This window comes from Chiroxiphia lanceolata, chromosome 7, assembly GCF_009829145.1.
Source record: "Chiroxiphia lanceolata isolate bChiLan1 chromosome 7, bChiLan1.pri, whole genome shotgun sequence".
Classification (NCBI taxonomy): domain Eukaryota; kingdom Metazoa; phylum Chordata; class Aves; order Passeriformes; family Pipridae; genus Chiroxiphia; species Chiroxiphia lanceolata.
Genome location: NC_045643.1, coordinates 31,056,171 through 31,074,134, shown reverse-complemented (window position 1 = coordinate 31,074,134; position 17,964 = coordinate 31,056,171). Strand labels below are relative to the sequence as shown.

The 17,964-nt window shown below is 43.1% G+C and overlaps 1 protein-coding gene across 4 annotated transcripts; it reads left to right on the top strand.

Annotated features, from left to right (window-relative positions):
• Positions 1-1,599: 1,599 nt before the first annotated feature.
• On the top strand, positions 1,600-15,294 carry INSIG2 (insulin induced gene 2). 4 transcript variants are annotated; one of them, XM_032693113.1, is made up of 7 exons: positions 1,686-1,717; positions 2,612-2,805; positions 5,726-6,066; positions 8,932-9,056; positions 11,311-11,477; positions 11,889-11,988; positions 12,441-15,294. In XM_032693113.1, the coding sequence occupies exons 3-7, from the start codon at positions 5,823-5,825 to the stop codon at positions 12,480-12,482; spliced, it is 678 nt and encodes a 225-aa protein (XP_032549004.1). In that variant the 5' UTR covers positions 1,686-1,717; positions 2,612-2,805; positions 5,726-5,822; the 3' UTR covers positions 12,483-15,294. The 4 variants fall into 4 exon arrangements, with proteins under 4 accessions (XP_032549003.1, XP_032549004.1, XP_032549006.1 ...); XM_032693112.1 differs by lacking the exon at positions 2,612-2,805 and having other exon boundaries at positions 1,600-1,717; XM_032693115.1 differs by lacking the exons at positions 1,686-1,717; positions 2,612-2,805 and adding an exon at positions 2,094-2,280.
• The last annotated feature ends 2,670 nt before the right edge of the window (positions 15,295-17,964 follow it).

The window sequence follows — 17,964 nt, the reverse complement described above, 5'->3', positions numbered from 1 at the left end:
AAGCTCTGTCAAAGTCTTTGCAACGAAATATTACGCTTGAGGGAATGCAACATTCAAATATTTTTAATAAATTGTATTCAAAATCAGAGCAATGAGAAAGGGAAGAGTTCATTAATAATAGAATAATAATGAGTACAATGTTATAAGGAATATATATGAGATATAAATGGCTGTAACAGTATTATTCTCCAATAATCTGCCTCATGTACATACAATAAATGGTATTTTTTATTGTGATGCCTTTACCAGCAGTTAAGACTGGCTAACACAAGTTGTTTTCTGCTTAATGTTGTACATTCTCCCAGTCTGGCAATAAAAATGTGGCTTCTGGAGTAAGGGGATGTGTAATTTTGGACTCAATCAATAAAGCAAGTGCATGGGAAAGTCCTTGTGAGACCAGGTGCTCAGGATGGCCACAGCAGGGCTGGCAGCTTCAGGTGGGAACAAGGACTTTATCCCCCCATCTGTGCTTGAATGTGTAACAGGGCTGTGGCACAGCCACACCAGTGCACCGAGCCCAGCTGGGAGCGTGACCGTGGTGCAAATAGTCCAATGCATATGGATTTTGTTTTAATTACAGAATCAATGAATGTTAAGGGGTTGAAAGGGGCCTTAAAGATCATCTAGTCCCAACCTCCTGCCATGGGCAGGGACACCTCCCACTAGACCAGGTTGCTAAGGCCTTATCCAACAAGGCCTTGAACACTGCGAGCGTTGGGGCATCCACAGCCTCTCTGGGCAATCCGTGCCAGGGCCTCACCATCCTCAAAGTAACGAACTTCTCCCTAATATCTAACCTGAATTTGCCCTCCTTCACTTTGTACCCATTACTCCTTGTCCTATCACTACAGTTCCTGATGAACACTCCCTCTCCAGCTTCCCTGTAGGCCCCCTTCAGATACTGGAAGGTTGCTATGAGAGCTCCACACAACTTTCTCTTCTCCTAGCTGAACAGTCCCAACATCCCCAGCCTGTTAATAGAATCACAGAATACGCTGAGTTGGAAGTGACTCATCAGGATCATTGAGTCCAACTCCTGTCCCTGCACAGGACACCCCAAGAATCCCACCCTGTGCCTGGGAGCACTGTCCAAATGCTTCTTGAGCTCTTGTCAGGCTTGGTGCTGTGACCACGGGGAGTCTGTTCCAGTGCTCAGCCACCCTCTGGGTGAAAAGCCGTTTCCTGACATCCAACCTAAACCTCCCTTGGCTTCAGGCCATTCCCTCGGGTTCTGTCACTGGTCACCAGAGTGAAGAGATCGGCACCTGCCCCTCCACTTCCCCTGGTGAGGATGTTGAAGACCACAATGAGGTCTTTCCTCAGCCTCCTCTTCTCCAGGCTGAATAGACCAAGTGCCCTTAGCCGCTCCTCATACGGCTTCCCCTCAAGGCACTTCACCATCCTCGCTGCCCTACTTTAGACGCTTTCTAACAGCTTAATGTCTTTCTTATATTGCGGTGCTGAAACTGCACACAGCACTCGGTGAGGTGCTCCAATCCTCTTGCGAACTGCGTGGCGCGCCTCTGGACTTGCTCCAACACCCCCAATTCTGGTCCCCAACGCGTTCCCGAGGCGGATCGGCGCCGTGCCGATGGATGCCCGGGCAGACCCCGGGGCTCTCTCTCTCCCCCCCGCCCGAGCCCAGAGCGCCCCAGGGCCCGGCGGTCGCTGCGGAGGCTGCGCGGGGCGGGGACTGGCGGAAGATGGCGGAGGTCGAGTGAGTGCCGGGGCTGTGGAGGGGCCGGGCCGGGGCCGCGGGAGGGGGAAACGCGCCGGGCCGGGCGGGTCAGCGGCGCCCCCGGCCGGTCCTGCCCACGGGCCTCGGGACGGGGGTGACGCCTGGGGGGCGGCAGGCGGGCCGTGCCGGGGGCGAGGCGGGGACAGGCCGGCGGGGCCGTTCCCCGGGCGGCAGCGGGACTCTGTGCCCCGCGGGGCTGCCCTGGGCCCGCGGCCCCTCCGCCGGCCCTGTTGGAAGGGCCGGGCCGGGCCGGGGTGAACCGGGCCGGGGGTGCTGGCGCTGCCCAGGCTGGCAGGGCTGCCGCGGGTCCGGGGCTGAACCGCCGCGACCGAAGAAGGGGGTGGTTTGCTTTTGGCAGGCGACGGATGGTTTCTTGCCATCTCCTGCGCGGTGTTGCTTAAATAAATCTTCTCTTACTCGGCCCCCGCAACGCCGCGCCGTGCCCGGTGTGTGTGTGCGGTGTCAGGAGTTGTGGATCTCTCCCGGTGCTCCCGGAGAGCCCTGGGGGGCACTTGCAGGACGGACCTTCTCAACAGGAGACAGTTAAGTGACTAAGTGTTTCCAAAATGTCTAAGGTGGTAATTTACTCCTTAAGTGTTTGTGCAACGCCAGACACAGTTTACGCCTTGCACAGTGTGTTGGAAGGAAGGCTTGGGCTGAATCCATGTGCCACCGAGGAGGGGAAGCGCAGCTGAGGCTCTGGCAGTGCCAAGCCTGTAGCTTTCAGTGTGGTGTTACAGTTGTGAATGAGCAGTCCCAAGAGACGCAGGCTCAGAAATCGTGTTGGTTCAATATGTGATCTATTCCCATCTGAGAGGAAACGCTCAGTAAAAAATAAGTCTTAAAAGGAGACATTGTCTTCTCTGTCTGCAGGCGCAGTAGCCTCCCAGTCCAGGAGGAGGAGGTGATGTTGTCTTTAGAGATCTTAATTTCATTTTCATGAAAAGTGATGATACTAAATATCTTTGCTGAGCCAAAGCTGTCTGAGGCACTGAGGAATTTTTCATGAGCATTGGTCACCTTGCTCCATTCCCCTGTTGCTCTGTGGCATGCCAGAAGGCCGTAAGGTCAGTGGAAAATTTAGAAACTGGGATAAAACAAATAGAAATGATACGTGCGGGGTGAGAAACCACCAGGTGAAAACTACTGCTACTTTAGGACCTTGAACATCTACCAATGTGTACCCACTCGGGTGCCCTCGCTGTGGTCAGGCTGTTTACCTGGTAGTAAAAATCTGTTGCTGGTGCCTTGTATGACTTGCAGCTGCAGTGGTTGTATAAGAGCAGTGAATGATTTCCTTGAGTAGCAAAGTCCTCTGACGTTTTGCTAAGCCTTCACAATTAAATATATATTTGCTGAATGACAAATAAAAGGAAATTGGATAAATGCAGGTTTCCTAGTCTGAAACTGGTTTATGCCAGATTAAAACTGGACTTTTTTCAATCATCAGCATTTCTAGAAAAAAACCAATAACATTTGATCGATGTTTACATCAGTATTGCCGTGCAGGACAGTTGGTGATTCTTAATTAGGTTGAAGATTCTTGTAGTTGAAGAATTACTAAAAGCAGAGTCTTGTTAGAGGGACATATCAAGAGATAGTATAAAAGGGGGAAATAATTGCTGTGGGGAAATTGTTAATAGATTTCATCAAAGACTGGAGGCTTGGGCCAATCTCTCTCAGTATTTGGGTTTGGAACTAGGTGATCTTTAAGGTCTTCCAACCCAAAGCACTCTATGGTTCTATTTTAGTTGATGACATTGGTGCACAAAATAGGATGCAGTAATCTTGCTTGCTGAGGACTCAAAGCTGAGAACCGTTTGGAGGGCCAAAGAGGACTGGGAGATTGTGCAGGAAAAATGGAATGACGTTGAGTGTCAGAGTAAATAACACCTGAAATGCAGCATACAAGGTTTGGGGCTGGTAGCAGGGAATGAGGACGTCAGTAACATGAAAGAAGAAACACTGGAATGTAGTAATGGATCATGGGACATGAGCAAACCACTTTATGACTGAAAAAAGAAACTGTGATCCTGTGTGCTGCAAAACTGCTAGTTATAGAGAGACACAAAGGTGTGAACTTTCTTGTACATCAGCTGTGGTCATGTATTTAAAAAAAGGGATGTGGAGATTTCAGGAAATGCCAAAAGCTGTTGGGATGGAGAAGTACAGAGTCAAGGGTTTAACTTGTTTTCCTAGGCAAGCTAAGGCTTAGAAGGGACATAACAGTGTGAAAGCCTCCGTTAGGCACAATATTCCTGCAGAGTTTGTAACTGGGACCTACAGCCTCCAATGCTATGCATTGAAAAGACTCATGTAAATTCTGAGAATTCCTGTGATCATCTGTTGGGCAAGCCCTCAGGGATACAGGGGAGACTCTCAGCTGAAATAGTGATGTATTTGTGATTCCATGCTTTCTTTCCTGGAGGGTAAATGTATTATCCAAGCTCCACTTATCCAAGCAACCAAGTCATGCCATCCGGAGGAGGGAAAAAAAATCTGAAGCACCTCCTTTTTGCTTGAGGGAAGTGTGTTGCAGTGCCAGTGCCAGCCTTGATGCAGACATCAAGGCTGGCAGTGTGAGTCAGGAAACAGACTGAGAAGCCAGACACCTTGTTTGTCCTCTGTCCACCTAAGAGGTGCTCATTATTACAAATAATGTGGAGAATCAGCTGTGCAGAAGAGATCCTGTGTTCTCAGGAAGACTGCTGCCTCCCCAGATTGCCAGTGGGAAGCTGCGTGTGATCAGAACTTTTTTTTTTTTCCTTTTTTTTGTTGCCTGTTGGAACCTTTTCCATCTGATGGAGGATGCCATGGTGTGGCATTGCATCTTCTGTGCAGTTACCTGGAGTATCTTACATAGCCTGGGTGTTTTTAACTTCCTTTTCAGCTTTCAGTCAGCAAAACTGAATGCTGTGTCCTCTGCCCTGCTGCTGCATCTTCAGAGAGCTTCCTCTGGATCTGCTGGAGCCGGGGAGGAAGGGAGATGGATGTTCTGGTTTGGCTCCCCATGTACCATAAATAAGAGTTAACAGAAGCCGCCACCGGCTGGCAGTTTCAAATTTAAAAACAATGTCAGGGCTTTTTTTCTGAAGTTCCAGGTGGCTAAGCTGTCGATCAAAATCGTTGTTATACATGAATGTGGCACTGAATTCATGTATAACAAGACTTTTGATGGACAGGTTTTTTTAAAAAAGAGTGATTGGGATGGGAACTCTGCCATTCCGGTAGTGCCTGCAGTTACTCACGTAGGACGCTGCCGAGCGCACGGGCAGGCGGAGCTCCTTTTACCTTCACCCTCAGGTGCTTTTGTGCCTGATTACAGTTATGGTTTGTAATAACATATGGCAGTTTTCACCAAAAGTGTGTTACTTGGGCAAATATTTCTCTGTATTGAGGTTACTGCTCTGGTTTGCCAAGTTGTTTGCACTTACCAGGGGTTACAAAATATGCTCGCTGCAGGATTGTTGAAATTCTGACTCCATCCTGAAAATTATTTTTCAGATTTCACTTTCCAGTTGAGAAATGTTTTCTGGCATCTCTTCAGCAAGAGAGATCTATGAACCTCTGTGGCTGACGTGGAATTAAGGACTGTGTTTACTTGCTTCTGAATTACATAATCTCCAGTTGTTGCTTAAAGGAGGGGAGAAAACCAATTTATTGTTACTACAAAGCAAGCCTTTCTTCCATCTGATACCAGTTTCATTTCTTCCCCTCCTCACTGTGGTTTCACATTCCTAGCTGTCCCATACCACGTGTTTCCTCCTCTGTCTCCTAATAGACAAAGCTATTTGTAAAACCTGTTTTCTTCGTAAGTTGTTTTTGCAACTGTGGTTGTTTCTCCTCTCAAATGACTAGTTGCCTCCTCAGAAAATTCAGGAAAAAAATACAATAGACATTTTTTTAACCCAATCTCCAAATAATTTAAGAGAAATATATGTAATGTTTCTTATATCTGCATTTTCACCCTTTTTTATTATTTTTCAGGGTTTGGATGTCTCCTAATTGAAGAGAGTCAACATACCGATTGCAAGTGAATCCTCCTCAGTCAGCCTGTTGGATGCCTCTGAGAACATAAGAAGTCATGGCAGAAAATGATGCAATGCCAACCTTACCAAAAAAGTGTGGCCCATATATTTCATCTGTAACCAGTCGTGGCATGAATTTGGTAATTCGTGGTGTAGTGCTGTTTTTTATTGGCGTATTTCTTGCGTTAGTATTAAACTTGCTTCAGATCCAGAGAAACGTTACTCTCTTCCCCCCTGACGTGATCACAAGCATCTTCTCCTCAGCTTGGTGGGTACCACCTTGCTGTGGCACAGCATCAGGTAAGTTCAGTCATGTGTGTGTGCCTGGCATGGAGATGAAAAAGTGGAGAGGGAGGTAGATAGTTACAAAAAGCTATATGAGAGGTGGGGAAGGTACAAATTTCTCTTCCATCATCACTGCCCTTTTTGAGCTGTTACTGTCCTTTCTGATCTCCCATGTCTGTACACAAATTCGCATGTATCCAGAAATTGTTGTTCTGCAATTTTGTCTTATTGTACTGTTGTTAGCACAGCAATTTTTCTGCTTTTTTTGCTGGGGTAGAGCGCAAGTTCAGTAGACTTGAGGAGGTGGTGCCACATGTAACCTGGAGGCTGGATTACAGGAATGTGCTCTCAGACAGCCCTTGAAAATACCCCAACAGTGTCAGACTGTGCATCACACAGTGCCTTGTTTCAGCACAGCAAACCACCCTGAGCAATACTCTGTTTTGTGGTCCAGCTTTCCATTTGTTCCTTGTTCCAACTGGAGGTATGGCTTTAGCTCCATGGAGCTGGGAGCCCTGATGTGTCTCCAGAGCTTAGGGCAGGCAGGCAGCTTATAATCGTAGAGGCACAGAGCAGAACAGAGCACCTCAGATGATGTGAACATGCTCCATTTCTCCCATGACCACGTAGGGAGTTGAGGTTTTTGTGTGTTTAACTAGTTTAAGTGAGATGTATGTCCACCGTAGGTAGTAAGAAATATCCCCTTTCCCTCTTCTTTCAACTATCAAGGCATATTCTGTGTTACAAGCATGATAGGATTAGACTTTCTACTTGCCTCTGAAAATCACTGATCTGTGGGTCAGTTTCACGCTTTACTAAGGGAATATTCTTAGCAGCCAGTACTGGAGCATTCTGCTTTGGTGAAACTGTTAGTTGTAGGCAATATCTTCCTAGAGGTCAGTTTTAATAAGATTGAGAAGCTTGTGACTCTGGGTAGTAATGTGAGTCAATAAACTTGTTTTCAAGATGGCATCACTGTTTTGCAAATGGTAATATTTAAGTCTGGTTTTTTCCTAGGTTTTTTTTTTTAATACCTTCTAGAAATACTACACTCCAGATGTCATAGAGGAGCTTAATTTGAAAGGAAACCCTCCAAACAGCTTGCTAAATACGTCAGTTGTGTTCTCCAGTGGAAATGCATTTGGCATATTATGGTGGCAGTTACATACCTGCTTTATCTGCTAGTTGTCTTAGTCCTTTTCCTTAGCCAAGATTGTTGATTAGGTTTTGGTTCGTATTCTCTATTTGCTGCATTTTTCTTTCATGCTTTAAACTGACTGTCTTGACAAATATTTCTGGTAAAGTTTTGATCTTTTATATGTATGGAGTAATGGGAGTTGAAGTGACAGAATACTAGCTTGCAATAGCAGCAATGCACAAGGTTTGCAGTGTTTACTGCAGCGTTTGCACCAAAAGCTGTTTGCATCAGGCTGCACCTTGTGCTCTCTTGGGTAACCTGGGGACACTGCAGCTGTGAGTGGGAACTTGTGAAGGGTAGGTCTTGCCATCATCTCACAAGAAACTTGTGGGCCTCCCTGGATCTGGTAGGTTGGTGGTTTTGATGAAAAGACTGGATATGGCTTGTAAATTGTAGTCAGTCCCTTGCTAGGCAGTTGCACTACTTGATTTTAAGCCACCTGATTTAAAGATATTACAGCCTTAATTGGCTTTTCCCAGCAGGAGTCACCCCTGTTGAAGTGTTCAGGTTCTTTCTTTTTCATTATCAGTCTTCTGCATTTTCTTCCCTTATCTTCTCTGCTAGCATACATACAGGGAACCTCTGTGGTAAATACTGATAATTCACCCATTTTCTTACCATTTGTACTTGCACAGCCTTCCTGGAATTGGCGTGAACATTTCTCTGCAGTATGGTTTATTATTATAAACAGAATAAAGGTATTTTGCATATTTATAATCAGTGGTGATCGAGGCTGCATTCAGAGAAGTCCTTTCATCCATCACTGTTATTAGTCATGAGTTTGGCCCAAGGCCTTTGGCAAGAAAATTGCTCAGGGAGGATTTTTTTTTGTGCTCCAGCTTTACTGATGATTCATTTTCCTGAATCCTGGAGATCAGTTTCCTCTGTGGCAGAATAAAGAGCATTTGTGGTGTTACCCCCAACAGTGTGCTGGACTGAGAGCACTGGAGTCTGTACTGATGGCTCAGACTCTGCCACACTCCTGCCACACCAGTGTAACTTTATGCACCATTGTTAGTCCTCAGTGGGGTTGGTAACAGTCTTTTTAGCTGCAGTTGGAGTAGAGAACACGTTTATGAAGAAGTACTGAAAGAGCATCACAATTCCCTGGGGCTGGAAGTCCTGTTTTCTGTATTCAACAGCTGCCATAGGCTCTTGGTTTTCTCTCTTCTGGGTGAGCTTGATAGTGAGCATTGAAGAAGAGAAAAACATTATCTAAACAAAACCTGCTTGTAACAACAGAAGAAAAAACAAAATACCACACTCTGCCCGTACTGTGGTGTGTTTGTTTTGCAGTTATTGAAACATGTATGTTTGATATGTGGGGCTTTCAAAAGTGCCACCCTGCAGGTTATCACTGTTCTTCCTGAACTGCAATGCAGATTTTGGTGTGGGGGAGAGCTCTGTCATCCTCTGCCCCTAATTCAAATTGTCTCCATATTTCTCCTTCTGCCAGGTCACTGCTGCAGTGATTGAAGGTGCTGCTGAAGTTTTACAGGGCTTTTTTAAATAATAAAACTCTTTGAAATTCCTCTTTGTTTACAATGTATGTTTTTGTGCTATTTATCCTTACAGGTCTGTTTTAGTAGTGATTATAATGGTCAAAGTCTGGATAGTCTTTATTTTAGTTAAATGTTGCAGTGCTTTAACTTCTGGGCCTTTTTTCTTTTCTGTCTCCACAGCTGTGATTGGGTTATTGTACCCCTGCATGGACAGACATCTGGGAGAGCCACATAAGTTCAAGAGAGAATGGTCCAGTGTAATGCGATGTGTAGCAGTCTTTGTGGGAATAAATCATGCCAGCGCTGTATCCTGTGTTCAGATGAAATTGGTGATAACAAATGGGTTTCCATGAAAAAAAAAATCACGCAGTCAGTCACATGAATTGTTAGTAAAGATATAACATGCAGAGTTTTTGCAAGGGACATGTAGAATATGTGTTAGTGTCAAACTGTTGTAGCAGTGTTGGAGGTGATAAGTCTCAGGTCTTTTTTTTTTGAAAAATCTTTTCATTAGAAATGTCTCAATATTAGGCTTTGTCTTAATTAGATTCTTTATTTTCTTTGAAAAATTAAAGTAAGTGTAGGAAAATATTCATATGGTAGGTATTACAGAAAAGTGCTTTAAGACATTCCAAGTTATGTCCTTTTAACACCACAGTAAGAGGTTGAATCCCAGTCTTGAGGTAATCAGTGAAGCACATGCACTTTGCAAAGAACGGGGAAAACTCAGGACCAGGAATACCCAGGACTATGCAACTCAAGGAAGCGTTGTTACCCCATTCTGCAAACAATGCCTTCCTTGACGCCAAGAGAGTAGTTCTCATTCCTGTGGTCATTCAGTAAGAGCAATTAGAAGTCAGTCAGCACGCTGTAGTACATTATACTCCTCCTAATTGTGTAGCTGCTCAGATACATCCTGGCACAAGTGAGCTCAAAGGTGTCCCTCTGAAGCAGCTGGGGACATGCTGGGTGACAGGGTGCTTTTCTCATGGACTGCTGCACCTTACTGGCAGTGCTGAGACGTTTTCTGTAGTCATGTCTAGTGCATTCTCTGTCAGCTAAAGGCAGTATCTGTTTGTGAAAACTGGGGTCTTGTAGAGTAATCAGAAAGGAAGTTGATCATCTCTGAGATGCTTGTCTCCATCAGTGTCAGCTCCAACACAGTTCACAAAAACGATACTAAGAAGTGCTGACCACCTGCTACTGAGTCTCATTCCCAGGAAGAGGGCAAGTTAAGTGAAAGATGGGAAGGCAGGCTGAATTCCCACTGAGGTGGCTTGGCCCTCAGATGAGTTTTGTTGTTTTCTGGTGGTGTTGCACTGCTCTCCAGAATGGCCGGATGAGCTGGAGCTGCCAAGGCTCCGAGTCACTCCCACTGTCCCTCACAAGCCTCGCTCTCCTTGCCAAAGATACACTAGTCTGGTACTGTGGTTCTCACTGACCTGGCCTGTACCTGTTGGGTGAGCACATGCAACTTTGCTGCTTTTAAGAAATACAGGAGAGTTGGCACTACCCCTCTGCTTGTGTCTGGTTATTTACAGCAAACCTTCTGCAATTCTCTAACAGCTGTTACCCATATTTCAGGACGTCAGCAACATACTGTCTGTATTTCCTCCTTGACAACTCTCCAGTCTGCTTTCTCTTCAGCTCTTGCCAGTTCTGCACATTGCCATGTTTGGTGAGGGTTTTGGTCTTGTTTGATACTTTTTCTGATGCTGTTGATTTTTATCCTGTAATTATTTCAGTTAGTGAAGCTTCTTTCTCATTTCCTCTAGGTCTTTCTCCAGATTTTTGTGCGAAAACAGAGCAGTGTTTTTTATATTGTCATCCCATAAATTTGCTTTCAGGCTTATGAAACGTGACAGCCTCCTTTTTAATTATCTGTTTTGGACAGGAGTAGGGAGGATGGGTTAGTGTTTCCAAAACATTTTGAAGGATGTGAAACACTACAAAGATATCTGGAATGACTTCATGCTTCTGTCACAAAGCTGACAAAACTGACTTTCTATGTTGATTTATGTGAACACTTCCAGTAATATTTACATTTTATTTTATAGAAAACATTAACATTTTAATGTTGAGCTTTATGTAAAGTGTCATTTAAATAAACAAATTGCAATTAATTAAGAGTGATAAATACCTTTTTTTGGTAAATCCCTGTCACTTGGAGAAGTCTAATGCTAGGTTTAAGTTTTCATATCTAGTGTAATAAAGGACGAGGTGAGGATGAGATGTTCTTACTCTTAACAGTAACGTGTGCATTGCGTGTCTTTATAGTGCTTGCATTCTCTGGTGGGTTTAGAGTATCTTTGCTCTTGTACAGGGCCCAGACCCTAAAATTTGAAGAAGTGTCATAAGTTTTTAGTTTCCCAATATATTGACAACTTTTACAAGGCTTATTTTCTCACGCCTGTAGCTGCGTGAGAGCTGACGCAGGTAATGCTGTATTTTTTTAGTAGTATTTTTTTCTTTTGTGCCAAAATATGATAAACAGAATGAAAAAAATTACTTTACACTTGTATATGGTATTTCCAAACTTATCCTTAACAGCCAGCACAGAAGGTGGATTTTGCCAACAATATCCAGCTGTCTCTCACATTAGCAGCACTGTCGATTGGACTGTGGTGGACATTTGATAGATCACGGAGTGGCTTTGGCCTTGGAGTGGGAATTGCTTTCCTGGCCACGTTGGTGTCACAGCTTCTTGTGTACAATGGAGTTTATCAGTAAGTATTTGCTCTCTTAAGATTAAATTATAGTATTCTGAACCTGTAACATAAAATCAGAATAACTGAAAGGGTATGATTTGACATGATTTCCAAAGCAGTCAGCACCTAATTTTGAGCACAGCATAAATTGGACTGTTTATGAAAGCTGTTATGTGTGTGAGAAATCTAGTTGGAAGTTGCTAATTGAAATAAAATTAGTACCTTACTAATAATGTAACATGCTTTTTTCAGTTAGGTAGATGCAGCTATAATCAATAAGAAGCTCCTTTGTTGTTTTCTGCAAGTAATTAGATTTCTATAATGCGTATCTTTTTGAGTTGAAATGTCCTAATATAATTTGCCTCCAATCACATGGAGGACTCTCTGTATTGCATGGTGTTGAGCTCAAAAATGTGTGTTCTTTTCCAGATACACATCTCCAGATTTCCTCTATGTTCGTTCCTGGTTGCCATGTATATTTTTTGCTGGTGGAATAACTATGGGCAATATTGGCAGGCAGCTGGCAATGGTGAGTGTGGAGGAGAGGGTTGATTGCCTTCTAGTAAAAGTCTAAATGTCCATGTCATTTCTTCCTCCATATATACCAACCAGCTATTTGACTCGTGGGTGTGCAGTAAGGTAGAAATCAGTAATCATTGCTTTTCCTGTTGTTCAAAGCACAGCCTATGCTTTGCTCTGCACACTCTGTTACATACTTTTAGGTCCTGAAAGGACCAGGAGGTAAATAAGAGCTACTGTGTTTGGGGAAAAGTCAGGCCATCCCCCAAATCTGACCTGTTCTGTCTGCTGCTCAGGGAGACAGAAATTGCAACCACCAGTGTGTGCACAGAACCTGGGGAGACCAAAGTCATGTGGGTGAAGTTTAAGAAGAGCTGTTTTATTACCCATTTTGTAGAAAAGTCACTCTCATAAGTCTTTTTCATGTAAATTAATATTGTTTTATCAACTTCTGTTTTTCAGTATGAATGCAAAGTCATTGCAGAGAAGTCTCATGAGGACTGAGAGGAAACAATATGCACCGTTTAAACAGGAAAATTTTCTGACAAATGACTGTTGGAGGAGCATAAGGAACACTTGACTATGAAATTGCCAAAATGCAATTTTTTTCCCTTGAGTGGTATACTTTACTGCAATCTGTGATTGCTGCTTCTATAGAAACCTTGATGTCTGATTTTGATTACTGTGAAGTTGTAATAGTATGCAATACATTTGACAATATTGGTTCAATTATAGGATTCTTTTTTTCCAAATCTAAACAGTTTACCATAAATTCCTGTTTGTCCATAATGTTGCAGTGCCAAACTGAACCTTTGCACTATGTTTCTGTAGCTGAAACTTCTTGCTTCACTTTATCTTGAAAGTTTTGAGGAATATATTCTAAACAGCTAGTGAAAGACAGGGGGTTCAAATGTTGGAATGAAGATCTCTTTCCATGATGATAGCCCATAATATCTGTATGAAATTTATGGATTACAGGTGAGCTTTGATGCAATAAGTAACTGATTTATGCCTATTAACACAGTGTATCATTCTTCTTACTCACAGGTGAGGAAACAATACAGGTTACGTGGGTTATTGCTGTAGCATTTCATTCGTCTGTGGTACGTGCCCAATATCACAGAATACAGAAATGGAAACTGAATCTAGAAATTACTTGCTGTTTTTCCCCTGGTACAACCAGTATACATGTTTGTGTATGAATGTATTGTCACATGTGGACAGATTCTGAAACTACCCGTGTGCACAACGTGATACAGTTTGGGTTATTGTACAATCCTTTAAGCTGATTTGTGTGGTTAGGAAAAAAAATCTTAGGGAGTTTTTATTGCAAAATTTAATTCTGCTGAAGTAAATCAGCCACTACCATATAGTGTCATAAACCCCTCCATTACCAATGTTACTCTTGACAGTCCTTGCCTACCACCTGCTCTGTTGGCAGGGAGCAGCAGGAGGAGGCCAGGCTGTATTTTAGGTGCCGATGTAGCTCTTGTTTCTGTGACTGTGTCCAGACAACCATAAATGCATTTGTTCTTACAGCAGTTTTCTGGGGCAGAGAAATGTTTTACCCCTGTTTTACAGGTGCCTGTGCACAGAAAGCTTGGCAGGACAGCGAGCTGAAATAGGCTGTGTGCTAATCAATTCCCTTCTTAAGAAGGATTTCAGTTTGTGACCCATATTTGGGGGCATACGTGGAATTTCCTCTTGGCTTTGCAGCTCCCTTTTAAGATCATGAGATCAAAGAACTTGGGCAACAAGGTAGAAAGCAGACTTCAAGAGGACACTGCTAACCTGTGCCTGCAGTGAATTTGGCATGGGATGTCTCCACTTTGTTTTCCCCTTCTGTCTTTCTTGATGATGTTTTAATGTATTTGTTTTCCTTTTTTGTCTTGAAGTACTGTTTTTCGAGTCTTCCATGAAAGGTTTATAAGACATGTTACAGTCACCTAGGGAGGCTGGAGTTGGTCCAAAGAACACATAGATGTTTAGACAAGTTTTTATTAATGTGTGAATGTGTTGTACATGAAACCTGTACACGAAGCTTGAACTAGGCAACTCTTTTTCAGTCTTATCTGCTTATCTTCAAGTCTGAAAGGTATGGAATGGAGTGGTCACGGAAGGAAACTTTATTGAATGGGGAATTGTAAATGTGAAAAGCAAGTGTGGTATAAAAAGCTTGGTTCTGCAGCTCCATGAAGTATCATCAGCTTGTCATGGTTCCGTGGCAGTTCAGCACCAACAGCACATGGTCATGGGATAATGTTTCAGGAAAGCATGTACAGAGGTGCTTTGCTTTAAGCAGAGGTAGAACATGTTTAAGTAGATCCCTGACTAGAGATTTTCTCTTAACCAAACCATATGGCAATAAGAAGCATTTTATTAATAAAACCGGGAAACTGGGTACAAGTGACGGGTGAGTTTCTTTAGGCAGGCTCTGGCGATTCGCTGAAGAAGCTGTTGGGTCTCTCTCTTACAGTATTTCACCTCATCCACCTTCTTTGCTTCAACAAATGCCTTCAGCTTGGTGGGCAGCACGAGTGGCATAAAAATTCAGATATTTCGTATCCTAACTGTAGAGAACACATGGTACCTCAGTAGCCAGTGTGCTGACTTGGTAAACAATGTAGTTTCATCATGACCAGCGAGTGTGTACAACTGGAGATGAGTCGCTTTTGTTATTCACTTGGTGGTAGAACTGCTGTTACCTGCCAGTCTTGATACTTAGACAGAAGCAGCCTTGTGTATGTTAAAATGTGCAGTATGTGAGAAGTGGTTATTGTGCATCTGTGGCACCCACTTTACGGCACTTTGCACTCAGATTCAGCTAAACCTGGTTAGACTGTGCTGTCCGCTAACGTTTAAATTTCATTTTGGAAATTTTAAGCATGTTGTGCAAAGGCAGCAGTCATCCAAAATAAATTTGGGTGGAGTCCTTTATTATATGTGTCTTACTGTTTTTATTCTTACTTGACTAACGTCAATACAGGATCACATTGTGGGTGTCCTGTTGTTTCAAACTGCGCTGTAATTTTGTGGCTAATGTGTTCAAACCCTGGAAAAGGTTCATGATGAAAATGCTGACGGCCTTAACTTTAGTGGTGGGAACATGCTGCTGCTGTATAGCATGTCATTATAACATTATAACATTAGACTCTTAAAAATGTTGTTCAGTAGAGAATGAATAAGCTATATTTTCTAAACAACTTTATAAGCAGTATAACCTCTTCACCAATTAAGCATTGTAAGGTCTATGCTGTTTAAACTGGCAAATTGCCAATAAAAGCAAAATGTGCATTAAATAAAATTCCAGCCTTGATTGATAGGTTTCTTCTTCCTTTAAGAAATTACACTGATTTTTAAAATACACTGAGTTGCCTTCTATCAGCAATCTCTTAATAATTTTGACTATTTTCCTGGCATATTGGTTGCACACCTGCCTAGAAATACTGAAAAAGAAACAGGCAAGATCAAATCGGCCATGATTCTATCTTAATTAGCATGCTGAGCAGCCTTGGAAAATCTGCCCTTTTGAATCTGCAGTGGGAATAAGTCAGATAACTCCCCTTGCAATACAGAAAATAGAGATTTAGATATAAATAGCTGCTATGAATATGAAAAAAATCCCACTCACAAATCGCAGAGAAACTCTTTAATATATTTGTGTTTATTAATGTTCCGGTCTGGATATGAAGTGAATGTTATTCTGCTATTCACAGACTCAATTCATTATGCCCATTACTCTCTCTCAAAAAAGATGTGACCAATAGAGGTTTGGAAATGTGTAATGGAAAAGTGTCCAGGCAGAGGTGAGTAAGGGTTGGGAAGAGAAGTTCATGGAGGTTTGAGATGCAGTCCCACAGCAGGACAGAACCACAACTGAAAGTTGGAAGGAGTGCAGCGAGTAAATGGAAAAATCCCGTTTGTGTTGGCAGCCTGTGACCTAAAATTCCTAACTCTACTGTCAAAATGCAGCATCCTGGGCGTGCCAAGTGTCTGACCAGGCAAATTACAGCCAGGGATAGAAATAACCATAATTTTGGATAGTAAGCACTAAGATCAACCAAAAGCACACAAGCAAAGGTGTTTTGCTGGAAACTTAACCTCTCCCTTTCATCTGCAGCCTCTCCATGAGGAATGGAAACTCCCGGTCCTTCCAGCCCAAGGGTATCAAAAGGAAACTTGCCTATTTTGGGGAGAATATTCCAACTGCTGAGCTGCCAGGCTCTCACGAAACGCATCTTGTGCCGCTTTATAACAGCTGCCCGAAGCAGTCAGGAGGAGAGTAAATAAAGAAACTTTTCCTCTGTATCTTCTGTACTTCCCTGCTGCCATCTGGCTGGGAGCTGCCGTGAGGACCTGTGGGCATACACCAATCTTCCCTCTTTATCCTTCCCAATATGTAAGGAAGGAACATAATTTCACCGGCCGCATCACCCCGGACGTTTTGCATATGCTTTTTGCATTTTGGAGCAGTGTTACCAATAATTCCAATATAATCTGTGGAAATGATGTTAAATATCAAATGCAATGCTTACGAAAATACAAGCATAGCTGGGCAGAGGGAATGTCTGTCTTGCCGTGGGGAATAGCGATCCAATGCTGTTAGTTTTGATGCCAGTACTAAATGCAAAGCATGAGTAATTTTGCAGCTTAATGCTCAGCACTAAACAGTAAATGAAAGGTCAGTCCAACATGTTAAGTGTCATGGAATAGTAAACACTCCTTTAATTGCTTCAGGCAGCCAGCTTGGATTTTTGGTATCTGTTGTCATGTTTTGAGCGGCATGGTCCAGAGCCTTGTCCTGATTGCCTTCCCCCAGCCAAATGACAAAGCCTCAAATTAAAGGATAAACTTTATGCCTGGGCTTTTCAGGCAGCATACTGGGACTTTGATACTGTGCTTTGACTGTTTAAAAGCCATGCTGGGGAAGAGGTAGGGGTCATTTCTTGGTCTGATTGGAGCCAAAATCCAGGTGGAAATGTAGGTTGGCATTTTCTTGAGGTTTTCCTTTCTTGCTCCTCAGTTCTGAAGCACGGAAGTTCAGTAGCTCCTGTTATACTTTCACACTTTGTTTTTTTAGCCTGTCCAGCACTATAGCAGATACGAAGCAATATATAGGAATACAAAGGAATATAGAGGGAAAGGGCAGCTACTAATTTTCCCAAGGCCAAGCCAGGTGAGAGCTCTGTGTCCAGTGTGTCCAGCACATCCATGTCAGATGCACAGCCTGCAGTGTTCCCAGATCAAGGTTCATAGGATTCTTTTTCTGTAGAGACAGCAGTTCTGCCTTGTACTTTGCACTTAAAAACTTCTATGCAGGAGGTGACCTGTTGTAGTTTAGTTCTGCAGGGATATGTGCACACATTGCAGAGCATTTGCAGTGGTGAAGGCCACGGGTGCAGCCATAACACCTGCTTTTTATGTCTTTGTGGTAGAAATCCTGAAATTGTGCCTTGTAAGCAAATATGGCTAAGTATTTGTTGAAAGAAAAATCTGTATTTATAAATATGTTGCTATCTGAATTCACAATGTTATTTTGCTATTTCTGTTCTCTGATTAGTTCAGTAGCCTTGTAACTAACATTTAGGTATTCAATACTTTTTTGGTAATCAAACCTCAAAGCAGGATTTGTTTTATGCAGTTAGTCAATGAAAATATGTGAACTAAAAAGAAAGCTGTGAGGAACAGGGCTGCAACTTAATTTACCAGAGAGAAATTATGCAAGGAGAACCTTCAGCATTTTCCATAATGTTGCAAGAAAGAAAAGGACAATAAATGATCATTCTGATTGCACCATAGGTTTCAAAACAAGGGTAAGGGGAGTCTCACAGATGCATTTGTATTGACTTGTTCTGATCTCAGCTGTTCTCCAAAGGCATCACTTAATTGGCTATGATCAGCAGAATGTGTTTTGGCTTGTCTGTTTTCCTCTACCCCAGTTGTGCCAGTTGTTTCGTCAGCGACTAAGGATGCCTGGGGTAAGCCT

Excerpts from the sequence above, each read along its gene's own strand:
- INSIG2 (XM_032693112.1), top strand. The coding sequence starts at position 5,823 with ATGGCAGAAAATGATGCAATGCCAACCTTACCAAAAAAGTGTGGCCCA. Across the intron at positions 6,067-8,931 it reads TTGCTGTGGCACAGCATCAG|CTGTGATTGGGTTATTGTAC; the intron begins GTAAGTTCAGTC and ends CTGTCTCCACAG. Across the intron at positions 11,989-12,440 it reads TTGGCAGGCAGCTGGCAATG|TATGAATGCAAAGTCATTGC; the intron begins GTGAGTGTGGAG and ends TCTGTTTTTCAG.